Source organism: Echeneis naucrates, chromosome 3 (assembly GCF_900963305.1).
Source record: "Echeneis naucrates chromosome 3, fEcheNa1.1, whole genome shotgun sequence".
Classification (NCBI taxonomy): Eukaryota; Metazoa; Chordata; class Actinopteri; order Carangiformes; family Echeneidae; genus Echeneis; species Echeneis naucrates.
The window spans coordinates 23,727,119-23,746,299 of NC_042513.1; the positions used below are offsets into that span (position 1 = coordinate 23,727,119).

At 42.8% G+C, this 19,181-nt stretch overlaps 1 protein-coding gene across 1 annotated transcript in view; it reads right to left on the reverse strand.

The window, feature by feature from the left end:
- Window positions 1-1,044: 1,044 nt before the first annotated feature.
- cd276 (CD276 molecule) overlaps window positions 1,045-19,181 on the reverse strand; it is a 55,826-nt gene continuing 37,689 nt past the window's right edge. The window contains exons 6-8 of the mRNA XM_029498456.1: window positions 16,223-16,264; window positions 11,533-11,573; window positions 1,045-1,210 (exon numbers count right to left, since the gene is read on the reverse strand). Coding sequence (XP_029354316.1) covers window positions 11,551-11,573; window positions 16,223-16,264 — 65 coding nt within the window. The 3' untranslated portion in view covers window positions 1,045-1,210; window positions 11,533-11,550. The remainder of the gene's footprint in view (window positions 1,211-11,532; window positions 11,574-16,222; window positions 16,265-19,181) is intronic.

Below are 19,181 nucleotides of genomic sequence, written 5' to 3' on the forward strand. Positions count from 1 at the left end.
AACAAGTAAAATGTTTGGGATGACTGAGCATCTGCAAACAGAGAGGGATTAGCCCTAAAATAGGACTGTGTCTAACTGGGAACAATTCAACTTGTCAGTGTGGATCTGCATGTAAATGAAATATTTGTATTACTCTGACCATAATTCATGTTTCACTCATTATGGAGAATAGTCTATTTGGCAGATAAATCAACTAATGGAAATGCGGAGGGATGAATTCGAGCAGCATGGCTTATCCTGTAGATGAATTAATGTCTGCAATAAACTCAACCTTGTTCTGTCTGAACAATCACAAAGTGGCACGCGCTGGGAATGGGACCAATAATTACCAATGACCAGGCGGTTTCACCATGTCTCTTTAATGTAAATAGGCACTGGGTTATTTGACACAAACGGCTTTGGCATTCATAAATGGACACGTGGCACTGGGACTTGCTCAAGTACCTTAAAAAAAAAAAAAAAAAAAAAAAAAAGCAATAAAACAACCTGTACAGGCCCGGGCCTGGAGGAGATAAAACATTTCACACCAGTCGTAGCAAACTGGCTGAGATCGTCTGTTCATTAAAAACAATTTCTAACATGTAAGGCTGTCAGGTCAGCAAGAAGATCGGGGTGTATCCCATGCACCATTTGCAGTTTGTCGGAGCTTAGCTGGCATTCAATTTCAATTCCTTGAACTTAGTGAATATAGGAGAGCGGCACACACTGACAGGTACAAGTTACTCCACCAACAGACGCTAATTAGCAAGTGCAGGAGTAATGGGAGAGCGAAACCCTCTCTCTGGCAGAGAGACAGGGATTGCAAGTGAGGCAGGGTCATCTCTTTAAGTGTCTCTGGCACATGCCCCATCACAGCCCGTACGCAGCGATGTCAGCGACAGAGAAAGGATCCTGTCAAATCCAGTAGTTTTCTAACAGCTTCTCTTTTGCATAGAACACAACCCACTCAGCTGCGGCCCTCCGTGGACGGCAATAAAAATTATAGGCACATGAGATGTTTATATGTTTTGATGGGAAGTCGGGAGGTGTGTGTTTTTTTTTTTGGGGGGGGGGGGGGGGGGGTCTTAGAAAGAAGATGATGGACTCATCTTCTGCTCAGCGAGGCTTTGACATTCTGTAGGGGACGTTGGAAATAGTCTCCAGGTTGATGGATAGGTGGAGTGGGATTACCCGCCAGACTCATCTCCTACCCGCCGTCTGGCCCAGACTCCTGGAAAAAGAACACAAACACACGATATGTATAATGTCAGGCTTTTTGGCTGTTGATCATGGGAGGGGTTATCAGCTTTGGGGAATAATGAAACACTGCGGGGTGGTCACAAACAGCAGCAACTACAGCAAACAGAGTTAATTCCACTCATAATATTTGCTCTTGTGTGCGGTTCACTCTTAATTGTCTGCTTTTGGTATTACGATTTAATACCCCCCCCCAAAAAAAAACCCAAAACAAAACAAAACAACAGTAGCAATGAAAATAAATGGAGAAAACAAGCACATTTGAAACTCAAACTTGTCACCCCCTTCTCTGTATATCTGAACTTCTAATGCTTGTTCTTACTCATAGCCCCTGTGGACCTCCCCACCGCTAGCACAGCGAAAGAAATTGTTCTCCTTGCATCATTAAACAGTTTGAATTAACTTGGATGGAATTTAATTATGTCACACATGAAGCTCTTCTACTTGAAGCCTTTAAAAGCAATAAAGTTGGCTATACGCTTGGAAGTGCAGCTTTTAGAGACATTATTCAAAGCGGTCAGCTGCATGTATGTACACATGGTAAAGAGGGCTTGACCATCTGGACATATCTCTTAGTTTCCTGCTGAGATCTACATCGTGAAATGTCAATGTCGGGCTAAAAACAGATAACAAACCAAGAAATTACAAGCAAATAACACAGTATCTTAATAACCATAATAATAATAATAATAATCATAATAATAATAATAATAAGCAGTAAACAGTAAATAGTTGTCTTTGCTCAGTTAAACGTTTTTGAGTTTGCAGCAAAGATTTGAAGATTTCACGGGTACTCTCCTGCGAGGAGCCAATATTCTCTGCTTTGTGGGAAGTGGAAACTCTGCTCTTTGTTCCATTAAGATTTTTTCAGGTTGCCTGAACCTGTTGTGAATCAACGTTTGATTTAGATATCATGTCTCTTGAATGGCTTTGACCCTGTGCATACTTCGTAAGCTGATGTATTCGTGTACTCTCATGTCTGGGCACTCGTCGTGTCTATCCTCCTATTTCATCAAACACAAAAATAATTCTGTTATTGGGCTTCTCCTGCCGCCTAATTGACACTCATTATCATTCCTTGATCACATTTTTCACTTGACAGGGTTGCCTGATGTGGATACATCGTAAATGAAACCCTACGGGCACCGGCAGCAGCTTCGAAAGTAACTGTCACTGAAACCTTAGCAAACTGCAAAAGGCATTGCACGAATATCTGTTTGATAGAGCAGGGGCTGTATGAAAACACTGCATAGCTTCCATTTTCTGTCTGTCAGAAAGCAATCGAACTGGTCAAGTTATTCATCACTCAGACGGACACACACACATGCATATTCTCATCAGAGTCCTATGAGCCCCCAGAGAGATCTGAGGATGCCATGCTGAAATGAAAGATCTCAACCTTCAGTCGGACACCGGACGAACATCTGAAGTAAAGCCAATCAAAATTATACAAAAATAACTAAAGCTACCACATTGTTTTCTTTGATTTTGTTGTGTTTTTTGGGTGGCGGGGGGAGGCTGGCAATCAAAAAGGACACTCCAACTGTTTAACAGCAGACATGGGAGGGCAGAGCAGCTCTTCCACTCCAACACCTGAGACACGAGCTGATGGACAGATTCATTTACAGCAGGTTCACGAGATTGCACACTAATTTACTCCTGCGACAGGAGATTGTTCCCGTAAAAAGATACAGCGGCGCAGTGGATTCAATCTAATGAACCATTGTAAATCCACGTCGCACCCATTTCTTTCCTAATTTACATTGAAATGTAAGTGCCATATCTCATTCTCTCCCCTGGTAACTTCCGTTTCACGAGACTATGAAAGTAAATGTTTGTGAATAACCTTGGAAAAGTATTCTGGATAATGAGGGAGAATCTTAACCTTGCTGACGCTTAAAGATCATCAACATACGATCAAACGCACCATGACAACGTAACTAAGCAAGAGCAGATAATTATGAGGTACAATGTGTGCGACTCAAAGAGGATGTACCTAACTGCTTTCATGGATACATTTGCATTTCAACAAATACCCTACAAGCCTTAAAGTCAAGGGCTGCAGTAGAAAACATCCCATGGGTCCTGCAGGACACAAATAGTGGAGTGTGGGAGATATTTAAATAGCCGTTAGTATCATCAGTGTGGGCTGAAATATAAGAGGCTGTTATTATTAGGCTTAGCCATGCGTGTAAATACATAGACTCCAAGTAAACTGTACGGTGACTGCCTCCAACTGTGCCACCAAAGAAAGATTTTTCCTCTTCCTTTCCTTTTAAAGCGAGATGCAAAATGAATTATACAAACGTTAGAGAATTTAGCAATTACCACTGACAAATTTAAAGCTGATAAATAATAAATTAGAATAAACAAATTTAAAATGCATAAATAAATATATTTAAAATTAATAAATAATATCCCTTTCAGGTGGCTGATTTGTATAACGTTGCTGTTGCAGAATCACAGAAACTTTGAAAGGCTTTAAATATTGCTGGTTCTCTATTAACCCCCCCACAAAAAACAAACAGAAAAAAACATCTGTATCGACCAGATGGTTTTTCAGAAGTATGTTTGCTGCTGAGATACCAGTTTCATGTTTAGATAATCTTGTGCTTAACTAGTGACCAAAAAAAATATTGACCTGATCAGCCAATAAATAAAATAAAAGAAATCCTGCATAAAAACACAGCAGGTTCTCTGAGCTAAACTGAACCGCAGAATCTCATTAAGAAAACAGATGAGTATCTTCAAAATGTCAAACTATTCCTTTAAATGTTAACTTTAGCCGTTCCTTGACAGAAAGTAGTGTAGCAGCAGTGTGTAGTATCTCTGCAGGAAGAGGAGAGAAACTAAAAAAAGTTTCTTTTGCGGTGATAACTCACGATGATCAGTATGAATGATGCGGTAATCCAGCAGCTCTTGTTCCAGGCCTCAACACTTTGTCCCGGTAACAATGGGCCAAAGTGAGGCGTATGACAGGCCATTCTGTTACCCCTCCATTGTTATTCCGAAGCAGAAGCTCACACCACACTCTAAAAATCTTTATCAACTCTTTTTCTGCGGCTGAGGTACCACACCCTCGACCTCTCCACAAATGCAACCTGAAGCCCCCTGGTGTTAATTATAAGACGTTTTCCCCCCAGAGCCTGGGTGGGACGTGGAAGTGCATTAATCTTGATTCTTCACTTCAGTCTAAAGGATCGTTTGAAGAGACTCCAGCGGTAAGCCCCAAAGGCGAGGTGACTCAGTACCATGAGAAAGGTAGAGGGAGGGGAAACAGAAGGAGTCACAGTTCATTCTGTGTTCGCACCGGGACGCCGGCCACCTCAGTGCACCTTATACACCCGACGCTCTCAGTATGTTAATCTGGATGAATATTTAGGGCGACTTGCCATGACCATCTTCCACCTGTGTTGTGATTTATTTGTTTGCTGATGCGGCGTGAAGGTGATAGTCACCTTATTTGCTGAACTGAGCAGAGCTGAAGGATGGTGATGCGTTCACGTCGATGAGTTTACATTCAGCCCCGTTTCATTGCACACCTCGGCCTATCATGGGTCAACGCCCCACTAACCGTTTTATAACATAAACGCATATTATATATCTTTTTGCTCTTATAATGATTTTTTAATGATGCAAAATTACACTGTTTTGTGATGTGTAAAAACAGTTAGGCCCCCATTTTACTGCGACAAGCAATTGCCGCCTGATGCGCAATTACTGATATCCAACCGCATCTCTGCACGTTGTTGTTGCCAGTGTCACAGGCTGTAAAATAAAGGGATGGAAACGACACAGACAGTCGTGTAATTGCTTAAAACAACACTGCAGACGGGAAGCAGCAGTGAAATTGGCTTTGAAAACAGCTTTAAGTGGTAAGCTGTGACTGGTTTCAATACACAGGTCATTTGAGATAATATCCAACCATATGAAATGATTCAAAATGATCATTTTAACTGACTGACAGCTTGAACATTCACTAATGCGCCACCAATCTGCTGCATGTGGCACAATAATGCAATTACATCTAATGCTTTGGCAGTTACAAGAAAAACTTGTCTCCAAAACATTCTCAATTCAGTTTCTTTCAACAGAACCCTTCCTGTGCACTTCATTTTAAATTATTTTCTCTGCATATTCAATTTTATGGTCTTTTATGGTCATTATCTTGTTATTCTAATATTACCAGAGATTTTTTTTTTTTTTTCAAGGTGGCATGCAAAGAAAGTCCATATTTTAAGCAGAACATGTGGAACTTCATAGTAACAAATGCAAATTTCACAAATCTACACAGAAGAGTCACATTAATAAATAACATATTTAGCATATTTCTATCCCGGTGGGAGGCCTGTTCAGTGTTTAGGTTTGTGCCATCTGGAAATTCTCTGGTGCAGAACATACTCTCTTTGATAGCCATCCTTTGAGAACAAAAGGCTGGGATATGTTTAAAAATGCCAGCTCCTACTTGTGACAAGACCAAATTAGGAGAAAGAGAAAAAAAAATTACTTCACGCACTGTTGATTGTATTTCAGAGAAAAATTTTGAGAACCCTAATGGTCAGCAAGTGTCCATGTACGGTTGTTCTGACAGAAAGCCAGTCAGAACTGTTTAGTGACGCTGATATGCTTCGATGAATGCCGCAGCCTCGTGACCGCACAAAAAAAAACAAACAAACCCAAATCGTCACAATGGAGCTCGCAACGATACCGCAGAACGTACATCTGCTGCAGCGGGTCTGCTCGTGTTTACATGTATGCACCATTTATCATAGAGTTATCTGCAGGTCTGTCACTCCGTTTAATGGCCATGCTTCAGTGCATGGAGTCTCGGAGAATATACATTCTGGTTGGATCATCCTAAACCTAATAACCGCTTCATTTTGCTTGCCAGCATATCTCATGCATGCACTTCCATTTATGTGTTGTTTGTTTTTTTTGTTTTTTTCCAACATTACCACATCGCTGCTCTTGTACACAGTCTCTCATCTGCATTATGAGCAATCTATGGTAGTTAATTGAGCCCAGAGGCAGTTGGTTTCAATGAAGTCTCCCGTGCTTTTCTGGCAGAAACCAGGAGGAAAGGAGTTCTCTGGAGAAGGCAGCTCTCAGTGGAGAGGCAAACAGAGCAGAACTCCAACTGTGTTCATTAGCCGTCATTGATCAATGATTCAGTCAGTGTGCAGCTCCTTCCACAGCTCATGTATTACTGGTTTCATGTCATACACATTAACATGAATGAAAGAAAGTGGAGTTAGCGCAGCGTTTTCATTCATTCGTTCATTCACCTTCAACCACTTATCTGTTTCTGGGTCACGAGGGGTGCTGCAGCCAATCCCAGCTCACTCTGGGTGAGGGTGGGGTCAACCTGGAGAGGCCTCCAGTCCATCACAGGGCCAACACACGAGACGCACAGAGACCAACAACCACTTTAGAGTCACCAATTAACCCAAACATGATGTCTTTGGATGGTGGAAACCTGATTACCTGGAAGAAATCCACGCAGCCACGGAGAGAACATGTGAACACAGACAGGCCACAGGCCCGGGAACCGAACCTGTGACTTTCTTGCTGTGAGGCAACAGCGCTAACCACTATGCCGCCATGCTGCCCTTAGCACAGTGTTTTATTTCTTCCTGCACAATTTCATGATGATGATGATGTTGGCCAAGGTTTTTATCTGTATGCAGAGATTGCCACGCAGCACGCTTGTCCATTCGCCGGTTTTCTGACATCAATATGAGCTACTTTATTTGGTTATTGGCTTCCCTCAGCGGCTATCATCGCTGCAACCTATTCCATCACAGGTGATGTACTGTAGAATGAGGCCGCAAGGTATAAAAATGCTGATAAATGGCTGAGACAAAAGCATAAATAATGTGCAGATCAGAGATAGCGGAGTAGTGAGTCAAATTCAGCCACTTCAAGACACCACAGACACCTTCCTGGAAGGAGTCCATCCAAAGTGGCCTGTGTCATAGCATCTTCGTCTGCCAGGCCTCACCTGCCATACAGCAGGGAAGGGCTGGTGAAGATCCTTTGAGTCTCCCCTGGCCCTACTCTTCCCACAGACTAAATAAAAATCAGATCATCCATGAGCTCACATCCCATCCAACACCTGGATCTATGCTGCAGCAGCCTTTTAAACACACTTGGAATTGTTTTCTGCTTTCCAACTTCACTCTATTTTACGCCCTTTTATCGCTTTCCCATCCTTTTAAAAAAGGCCTCCCCGTGCACAGTCTGTTCTTATAAATCCATGACAGAGCGAACCCTGAGCCATTACTGCAAGAAAAGGATAACAATGAGATGTATTCTTAATATGACAGTCCAAAGTTTAAGTGACTATATGGGAGTGAATTACACCAACACTTCTGCTGAGGGAGCACGGAAAGTGCCATTATGTAGCACTAATTGCGCCTCCCGGGCTTCTCTTTAAAAAACATCATCTGTCTTTTCATCAGGATTCATCAAAGGTCCTCAGGTAGATGACCGGCTGCTCCCTGCTGTTTTCTTTGTTCCTTTCATGTTTATCTTTGAATACTTATTATTGACTTATTTGGTGCCATCGCTGAACAGGCCAAGGTTCTGCTCTGTGTCCTATGGTTTTAGATAATTCTGCTTTTTACCACACCGTTTTTCTGTGTTTCAGATGAGTCTGTTGTGTAATTAATGCATTTAGCTCTGGTGCCCAGAGAACAAAAAAATACTGACAGCTTTTTCCGAGCATTGCTGAGAAGCGGCATTATTCAGGCACGGAGGTTATGCAACAATCAGTGAGTATCCTTCCACTGGCAAAAACAAAGTTAAAACTTCAAAGGGAAAAACTGAAAACTGTGGAAAATAGCGAGTGGCTCACACTGAAGCATCATTAGCTTTCGGACTATTGTGGATTTATGACAGTGATCTCGACCTTGGCTTAGCTCTGCTGGATCAGTAAGAAGAGAAGGAAGGATAACTCCAAGCCTCCATTTCTTGCCTACAGAAGTTTACTCTGTGTGGAAAGGCGGGGAAAAACCTGCACTGATTAACAAACACCATAAATTTGTCTCTTGACAAAGTTTCCAAAGCCACGAGGTTGCCTTATGGATCAGTATGTAATATTTTTGATTACACAGTAAGTCTTAGCCACTAAGGATGCTCTCCCAGCTCCGGAGCGTGCTGTAGATATCATCTGCTCCGTTATCTGTGCTTGTCTGCAAGTAATGAAACAATAAAATTTTGAGCGGATAAACATAAGTCATGAATGAGCATGTGTATCGATAACATAAAGGTGTATGAAAAGAGCGTGCCCTCTAAAATGACTTAATTAAATGCAGAAGCTTATTTATTAAATAAGATATGCTGCACTGTGCATAAATACATGAATCAATAGCAAAACTGCCACACAAATATTAGAATAATTGATCTAGGATGATTCTGCAGCAGGGAGGTCTGGGGGCTAGGGGATATTACTGAGCAATAACAGTCCCGGTGAAGGTCAGTGGATACTACAGTAATGACAAATGCCCTCTCTTTGACTCCTACTGGCCAGACTTTATTTCGGCTAGTTACAGGAAATTACTTTCTGTACCTTCCATCACCTTGTACTCGCTCTGCACGCTGCGCCTTTATAGCAATGACCAATCAGCGTATTATAAAAACCAGGTGTAACTGCACAACCTTGTAATAAAAAAGTATTCTCACGACTGCCGGTTATGAAGGTAAGACCGAGAGTGAAACTGAAGAGCACATATAGTGTGGATCCATACTGCATGCTCCTCTGAGATAGTAGTGAAGTAAGTGTGACTCACAGACAGTGGGTGACTGAGCAATATCATCCAATTTATTTCACTCTACCTCCTCTGCAGTAAATGTGCATCCATACTGTACACACACGCACATAGACACTGATGCTGAATGTACACGGCATATCAAATCTGCTTTTGAGATGCTGATAAGTTTTTGGAATATGGAGACTTTGAGTACAGGTTTCACTTATGAGGTGAGTTAAGCTGGAATGGCCTTGAAAAGCAAGAAATATTCAGCAACAAACAGCTAAATCAATCAAAACGTGTCTCATTTTCTGACAAAAGACAGACCAGCTACACCGTCCTGTTATCTCTCCAGAACCAGAGCGACAAAAAAAACTCCACCATGTGTCAAATCAAAATTGATGGAGTGCCTCAAAACTGTCCCCAAAAATATCGCCATCCAATATCAAAATGTCTGTCACAACAAAGGGGAAACTGTGTTTTTCTCCTCTTCCCTAACAACTGCTGCTCTTTGTTGGTTATTCTTGGCCCACAGAGGTCCATGTGCCGGGTTCAGTGAGGGACACGGGCTCACCGCGGTTCAGTGAACATGGGGCTCCTCCTGGGAGTGTCCCATTCCTGTCCCCGAGGTTCACAGGGTCCAACGCTGCCAGCAGCTCGGCTCTCATCGCTGTGGGGAATGGCTGCCAGCGTACGCTGTGCCAGGTCAGCCAGGTATTCGAGTGGAGTCATTAAAGAGAGGCAACCGCACGATCACCATCACCGAGAAACAGCAATCTTCCAAACATTGCTCAGTAACTTTGACACTGAAGAAACACCGAGGAGAGGTCATCACAAGAATAATGCCCTTACACCAGGTGATCATACTCATACGGTGTGCCATAACTGATGGAGAATTGGCCTCCTAAGAACTCTCACTGTTCTTTTCATGCACACAGCAGGAGACGACACACCGAGAGCGAGATTTAGTAATATTAGGAGTCTGAGGGAGGCATGGAAGGGTCTCTTGCAGGGTAATTCCAGATGATATGGCCATAATACGCTCAGATATAGCACCCAGTGTGGCTTCCCTCCACCTGCGGTGGCATTTCTGTTACACAGCTCTGCTGAGATTTGTCTCAGTCTGGTTACATCGTTTCCTAAATTACTCGTGAATTCTTCCTGTCCCTCAGAGCGAATCCAGTCACTGGCTCTGTTTGTTTGCTCTCCCACATGTAAAACACGCTCTTCCTTTCTGATCACGAAGGCCATTTGCAGTAATCATACGCAGAAACCATTAAGATCACTAAAGTCATCACTTTCTATCAATAACATGCCGTCGCTCAGGAGTGTGTTAACTATCTGTGTCGCTGAAAGTCTTCACCACCTCCGTCATCCTCGATGAGGTGCAACACAACCACACATACTTCAGCTTCTCTACTATGAGAGATTTTTAACAGAATAAATACTATTTGTAGCATCAAGTCTACTTCTGTGCATAAAATCATGTATATGCTTTGAAAGCTACGTTTTATGTTGCTGCTCTAGTGAACATTTTCATGTTGCCATATTAATAAAGATTTTTTAGTGGATGCATGTTGAATGGAATATGTTTTCATTTCTTCAGTTCTGAAACTTTATACTGATCACAGACAAAGCAGTATGCTCATTCTGATGAAGAGTCGCTCATCTAGCAGTGCTTACAGCCACTTTGGTGAACTTTAAAGACTTGCGGGGGCTGCTCACCTCATAAAATTGACAGGGATTCACTTCTAAAGATCAAAATGCCAATTTGGGGTCAGTGGGGTCAGTCTTGTTTTTTAAAAAATGATTAAAAAGTAAAACCACAATTTAAGCGTCTCAACAAATCTTCCTGTGGTGTGTAGATGGCTGTGGGGGTGGTATGTCCGACACCAAAGCGCACAACACCCAGTGGTGTAGGTGCGGTTTCTGAGCCTCTGAGCAGATTGTGTGTTTGTCTCCTGGGCCACAAAAAAAAAAGCAGTGACACATTTCTTAAATGTAACGGAATGATCCTATTAACCTGATCATGTAAGGCTTGTTGTAAACACCAAAAAAGTCTTGTCCAGCTCCTCAAACGCTGAAGTTGGCACTCACTCAAAACTGCACTAGGAAAACACTGAATTTGCAGTTTCTGAAAGGAAGAAGAAGAAAGAGGGGCTGCATGACTCTCACATTAAGTGTTTACCATTAATCTGCCTCTTATAGTGGCTTTGAGCAGACCATGGAGTTTATGTGTGCATGTACGATAAAATTAAATGAATTTATCACGTTTGCCAGCGACCCCGTGATTCCTGAAAACAAATGTGAAGACATCTCATATTCACGGCTGTCTGTTGAATTAATATAGCCTAGCCTCATTACAGCAGCACTTACCCTTCGCCTCCAGAGACACTATGTCCTCCAGAGACTTACTGCTGAGAATACTGGGCAAATTGTGACAAGAGAGACAGGAAAGTGTGCAACACACGAAAACAGGTATACTGAAGACAAAAGCGTGCGGTCTATATATATATATATATATATATATGTGTGTCATACTCACCTTCATTCTATCTTGGCCTTAACTCTTCAGTGGTGTCATGGCTGTGGAAAAAGAGAAGCAACAAGAATGAAAAGTTGAGGTCAAAACGTTGTATCAGTAAAATATCTGTGAACATTGCAATTACTGCACGGTGGTCATGCTGGCATCAACTTTCATGTCTGTTGTCTCACGGACCAAAGCATTATCTCAAGCTTTGGCTTTGTGGCTGTTATCGCCTCCTCTCCTCCTCCTCCGCTCCATCTCTGTGCACCAACCTTGCCATGGCTAACAGGAAGCAGAGGGCACAGCGCTTTATTTAATTAGACGCAGCAGCTGAGTGCTCATGTGGAACCAAACAGGGGAGGCAGATTGGGGTAGTGAGATGGATAGGCACTCTTCCCACTGGACCTTGGCTGTGCTGTCAGAGGAGCGTAGATTACATGACAGAAGGGGGAATTGGGGGGTTGGGGGGGGGGCAGGTAGAGGGATGTAAATGGCACCTGGACTGGGAGATCCAGCCATGGAAAAAATAATGCCTTCAGTCCAAAAGCACCCCAGTTTTCTGTCCAAAATGCTGCGAACCAGCGAGCAGTGGGACCGGCCTGCTGCTGCTGCTGCTGCTGATGCTGATGTTGTTGTTGTGATGCACAGCACTCAGTGCTTTGACTTATATTAACCGTGACAGCACTCATTATTCCAAATGATTTAGGAGCTGCTATTTTTCCCTCTATCTCTTCTGACAACGATCTGGTGGCCTTTTCCTCACGGACCAGCAGATAACCTCTGAGCGGCTGCAGAAGTTGCTCAGTGTGCAGTACATTCTTGATGAGTTTCTTCCCAAACGGAAGACGAGGGAAGAACTTTTGTTTCTCGATCCCCCTGATTCAATAGACAACACAACACATTGTCGTGCTAAAGATAAAAGTTATAGAAAAAATTAGCCGTATTCTTCGACTTAATTGTACAAACAATGTCACTGGGCCTTCCACAATGAGACGGCATCTCTCTGGGTCCCCCCTTGGAGAAAACATTGTAGTGGACATGTGCTGAACCAGCAAAGAAGACGAGCGCAGCACTTGAATAATGCGAGTGCATCCACTAAGCAATGGTGTGCGGGGAGCTCTTTTAATTAGGGCTCTTGAAGTTATCCAGTGACCCACATCAAATAATGAAGGCAACATGAATGTTCTATTTACATATGTTTAGTCAGTAATGTGTGACCGCTGGGAGAGCCCACAGGCTGAGCACTTGGTGCCAGTGAAAAGGGGAGGGCATGTGAAGCCGAGCTGCCTGGGGCTGCTTTCCAGGCCCCTCCTAATTCAAAAAGCAGCGTTGTAGAGCTGTATGTAAGAGACACGCACGGCTGTCGAACGGGGCTGTACGCAAAGGTCTGTGCATGCCACGTATCCCAAGAACCCATTTTAGACTTTAAAATCCAAGCCTCCCCCTGAGTGGGCCAGTATCAGTCCAGCTCAGGGATTTTTTCCATAACCTTTATATTCTCTGGCTTAGTGTGGACTTTTACATTTGGGCAAATACAGTAAATAAGAAAAACAAACTAATTTAAAGGTACCCTGTGGAGTTTTTTTGTAAACAAACAATAAGTTCTCTTTATGCTCGGTTTTTCCTCACCAAAGCACACTGTATGTGTCCTTGAGGTGTAACAAACTTGCTGAGCACACTTCCCTCCTCATAAAACATTTGCAAAATTTATCAACAGTTGATCAGTGGAATAACATTAAACAAGCTGCAGGATGTGACTCGGGCTGCCTGAAAACAAACAAAACGGGGACCTGATTGTAAACATCGCTGCAGGGCAGCACTTGTGGTCAAAAACTCTGCGGGGGGAACCGCTTGAGGTCGGATTATTGTAGCAATAAAGAAGAGGGAAGAATTAAATTTTACTCATTTAAATTTGGCTGCCTACAGTCATCCCAGGACCTACAATGTAGCGTCAATGCTTAAAATGACATGGAAAGACCATTTCTTATCCGTAGTAAAATTAACTATATGTAAATGTAAAATGGATTCAGAGGCAATAAAAATGTAATTCCAAGAACAGAGAGCTCTGCTCCCCACTGAAATCTTTAAGCTTCCCTCATATACACATGATGCTACAATTTGATGCCCACGACAGACATAAGGCGAATATTAAGTTCCCTGTGATATAAGGTGGTGCACATCAGCAGACAAGACAGAGGGGGAATTTAATAAGCACAGAGGTGATTTTGACTCAGGTCCCGTCCTCGTCTCCGTCTGCCTGCTTAAGAGTCACCTTTATATAGCCTCAGCCAGCTAGACACAACATTTAAGGTGATGAGCTACAGGGCCTTCAGTTCCGGGCTTGACAGGAAGGAGTTTGAGCACAGTGGAGGGTGGGGCTTAAAAATCTGATATTCTCTGAACTTCCACCTTTACGAGGCCTCGCCTTTGTTAAGAAGGGTTGATGAAACCATTTTTCACATGAAGCTCCCTCTGCAGCGGGCGTGTCAAATTGTTCTTCCTGACAATTCTTTGTCTCTGGAAGAAGTGGGTCACCGTCTGACACCCTCTTCCCGGGCCTTGTTGCTAAGGCCTGACGTCTTAGAGTCCAGGATTTAGGGAGACGGGGGCTACAGAAGCTCAAGCCAACTCCTGACAGGAGGAGCTGCACTTGCGTGCCTGCAGCCCACTTGAAACAGCACACAATGCTCAGATTACTCAGCATGTTTAAGAGCGGTGAGGAGGTGAGAGCAAGAACCCTACACACAACTCATCTCTGCATGTGGATGTGAAATAATGGTATTCTGTGCGTTTGCGTGTCTCTTTGCGTGCGTGTCTCTTCTCAATGTGTAAAAAGATTGCTGTTGGCTTTAGCACTTCAAATAAATCCAGAATTTGTGCTCCACTGTTTGTTAAACATTATTTGCTCGTGCTGTAAAAGCAACAAAGGGATCCTACTCCACTGCAAACGAATGAGCCCAGGTCCCCAGTTATCACTGGTAATTGTTCCAATCAGGCTTGCTTTGAAAGGGGAGGCGCAGTCTCCTTTGGACAGTTCATTAAGATAACACATAAACGTGGCTCCCCATCATCCTGGGTTTATTAAAGTGGGGCTCATTTCAGCAGCATTGTCTTGTGCAGGAACCTCTGCTTTTGTCAGCGCAATTGGAGCCAGATGGCAAAACAAAGCTGCCTGTCTAAAGTGCTTACTGAGTGATCTCAGAAGGCTGAGCCATTAGCTCGACTTCACCAGCTCGACGCCCACACCGTCCAGCTGGAAGAGCCAGGTGTGTGGACGACGACGGCGACGGCGACAGGAAGCAGGAGTAAGAGGCATGACTACAGCCTCTCTCACCCAGCCCCTTCAAATATCAAGTCTCACTAGCATTGGGTTGGCTGACCCCGATCCTGGCTGCACAGATCTCACTGAAACATTGATGAGAAGCATTAGAGAATAAAAGTCATTGTCCCCTTCACTGAGAGACTCTCCTTCACCTCTCGGCTTATTAAAATCACATGGTATTAACTTTGCTGTTCACAGAAAGGCTAAATAATTCAATCAGACTAAAGAAGGAGTCAAATGAATAACTCTAATGATATTAACGCTTGAGGGAGAACTGCTCAGGACGGTGAGGAGTAGTTACGGAGGCTGGGCGGGCAGAAGAAGCTCGCGCTGCTTGCTAATGGCAAAATTAATTCCGAACTCATAAGGTCATATTCATACCAGACAAAAATATCACATCGCTCCCATCACGGAAAAGTAAGCACGCACAGAAGTAATTTATCCTGCTTCATTCTTGAAAAAACAAAAGTTGAGTACAGAACAAAATCTGTGACTGGGTTTCAAATGAAGAGCTACAGCGAATCCACAATTTTTAGCCGAATAGCCGCTGAAGGCCGAACTCAACATTTAAACCAAACATTTGATTTTTTTTTTTAAACTACACATTTATCACAAAGAGTGGAAGCAGCTAGCCAAACCTTGACTTGGTAAACAGAGTCACTGGAATGGGACAAAACGGCTCTTGCTAGTCTTTTGTGGAACTTGTTACCATTAAATTTATAGACAAGATAGATTTTTCAGCGATAGCTACGGCTTTCTGGGGACGTCTAAAGTAAAACGGCTGGTTGGCGTCACTAAATTAGTGCATCTGTCTGCCTCTCTCTTTCTCACATGTAGAGGAAGACTTATGCCACTGGGCTGTTGTGTTGAATGGATTCGGTGCCCAGTGTCGGCCCCATTTCTCATGTGCACTCAGACTTCATCAGCGTTTGCTCACACTTCAGTAAACAAACTTAAAACTCAGATACTTGTTCTGCTGGATCCGTACCATCAAGCCACCTGGACTTCTATTGAAAGAAGCCGGAATAATCTGTGGGTGTTTCTCATGTTAGTTGATATTTCTGTAACTTTGATGCTTTGCGCAGCAGTTACATAAGCGTCGGAGAAAATATAAGTCTAGCTGAAGTTTCCACTGAGCTTCAGCACGCATAAAGAATAATTTGGCCTGACAATCTTCATAGCATTGTAGATTAGACTGTTCAGGGAACTGAAAAAGCTTAAATATACTGCAATCAGTCAATATAACTTTTACTTTAAGGGTTTAAAACTTAAATGGGTGAATTTTCAACTCTGCTTCCTGACTAGCCTTTGCCATATAGACCGAAGTAAAACACACAGCAAGTTTTTGAAACATTCGGCAGCTTGACCAGGCGAGGATTTGCTGACCTGTCTTTGACTCGTCTTCTTCCAGCTCCTTGGCCTCTTCAGCTGTGGAAGGACACAGGATTCATTATCAGTGCAAGGCAGAGCATAAAGGCAGAGACACACTGTAGTCACTTCATCACAAGTCCAGGGCGAGCTGATCCTTCACAGCTCAAAGGACTGGCGCTGATGAGAGAGCCTATATGACAACGTGGCTCTGCACAATGCGCCCCCACCGACATCATACACACATCCAGAGATCCTTAACCTCCCATCCAGCCATTTCACAAAGACAGTAATCACATTAGTCTGTAGCTGCTGGCTGTCTGAAAACCCACCATCAACAGAGTTGATGTGAGCCCACCCGGTGATGGCTGTCACACTTACACACACGGGCTGAGGCTGCAGGACTGGAACGGTGCGTCCACGTGGCTGACATTAACACTGTGACACCATTTTCCATTAGATCTGCTATTTAGCAGAACTATTCGCTCGGTTATCCGTTTAATCTAATGTATCTGACAATACATGGGATGACAATTTAACAAAATTAAATGTCAAGGCAACACTTCTTTTGTTTATATATGTCTGTACATTGGCTTGATTTTCCTTTGACAGCAGAGAACACAATTCTCCGGGGAAATTAAGCAAAAATCCTTATTATTACAGCAGCAGAACGTGTCGAGTTTCCAGATTCAAACAGCTTGAATGTGAATACCCACGGCACATTCTTTACTTTCTCATCTCTCCAGTAATGCTGTACGTTTCAGATCAATCTTTTAGAAAGCCCATTGTACCATATTATGTACTGCATATGCCCACACGCTATTACAACACATTATCATCAGCCGGCCCATAATAAAGCAATGTTCATTTAGTTTAGGATGTAGTTTTTTTTGTTTTTTTTTTAATCTGCAGATTGATCTTTTTGGTAGCTAAAAGAATGTGTAGAATAGAAATTTTGAGTAAGTGGTTTAAAAAAAAAAAAAAGCATAATTGAAGCCTTGAGGAAAAGGGTCTATTTTCTGCTGCCGCACATTTTTACAATTGTGGTCTTAGGTGAACACACACACACACACACACACACGTGAGAATGTTTGCCTTCACCGGTTCAAATCAACACTTCCATAACGACAAACACTCCCACCACAGTGGAAATACCTCTGGCTGGGGGGTTGTGGCTTTGATAGGAGTAAGGCTCATTTAAAGGCACCTTAAAGCCAGGGTGAAGATGAGGGCATCCGCAGGGCAGGGAGTGACAAGTGCTTCCCTTCTACATTGCGAATGTTTCAATTTTATGCTCCTATAGGCTTTGTCCCAAAGTGTTTGTGTGCGTGTGTGTGTGTGTGGGGGGGGGGGGGGGGGGGGGCTTATCGCTTCAGCCAAACCTGGACAAACCACACATAAGATGAATGAGATGAGAGAATCAGGGGACAGAAACACCTGCTCACTGAACAGTTCCTCATCATCCTCCCTCATGAGTTGATGCTTTCTTCAGCTCCCGGATGTCTTCAAACGGCGCTTTGACACAACTAATTCAAAGTCTACGGTGCCATAAATACACTGATTAATTATTCTATTATTAATTATTATTATTATTCTTGCATCACAGAAACAACAGCCGCCTTCTTTTTAATACCTTTGTGTGTGTTGGAACACAATTCTCAATTACATCAGTCGTTAATATAGCACAACGTCATGATGAACTTTCTCTTTATTTTCGTGGATCTTCGATTTTACAAACGTCTGTTCTTCTAAAAAGTCTAATATAAATGGCCCAGTGACAAATTAAAGAGAAAACCTAGTTATATTATTTTACAGAATCCAAAGGCATTCAGTATTCTAGTGGAGGTTTGAGGGGTCAGGGAGGTACTGTAACAGGTTTATGGTGGTAATTGAAGGAGTTCTACAAGCAGTTTGGAAAGTTTTAATGGTAACTGACAAGGACAAGCACAGGAGAACGATTTTCATTTTCATGTCATAATAGAAAAATTTTAGCAGTTGTAGCAGTAGCTACATGTTTTGGCTGTTACATGATTTCAGGTGATATTTTAGTTTGGCTCAAGGGATTTGGGGGTCATCTTTGCAAATGCAGAGTTCATTTCAGAGCCTTGAATTTTTTGATATCTTTCCAGCATACTTTTACCTTGTAAGCCCTTCTTAAATTTGCCTTTTGACAACCATTCAATCATTTCTTTGACAGTCAATTATGCATTGCATACAATGTATGTTTAAAAAGAATGTTTTGAGCTACCTGACGGAAAGACTACTAAAATCGCGGCATTGGTTCGTATGCAAAGCGACAAATTTTTGTAATTATATTATATTGTCTGCAATATTTTTTATCATCATCTTAATCTGTAAATCGCCTCCATTGTCCCTTGAGATCTCTACCTCACTCACCTCTACCTCAAAGGCTGAATAAATCAAAATGAATCTTGAAGCATCTGACGATTTCTTATTTCACTTGCTATTTGGGATTTCTGTTGTGAAAAGATATAACGACACTAATCATAAGAATAATACACGTAAAACAAACCCCTGAAGAGTCACGCTGCTTTCCTCATGACTTAGTACGTTGCCAGTCACCTACGAGGTCTGATTAAATCATGTGCTTATATAAATGTAAAACGAGCTGAGGATGGGTCATTGAAAGCGCATATTAGTGGGTCGTTATGTAAGGAAGGACAGAGGAGAGGGGCGAAACGATGAGAGGGAACAAAACCGAGCTCGTGTTGAGATACAACAGTGCCCCTGGAATTGAGCCTTCACTTCCAGCTGCAGTTGCACAAGCTGCTCTGCTGTGTTGCGATACACATTCGGGTGCTCCACATACATTATGACAGGTAAGAAAAATGACTTACTCACTTCTCCACTTTTACTAACCCTTCCACCCTCAGTGCCCAGGCACAGTGAAGGCAGAGTCAACTTCAATCTGCACATACCGGGGAACACCATTAAAAGATAAGACAAGCACAATTAG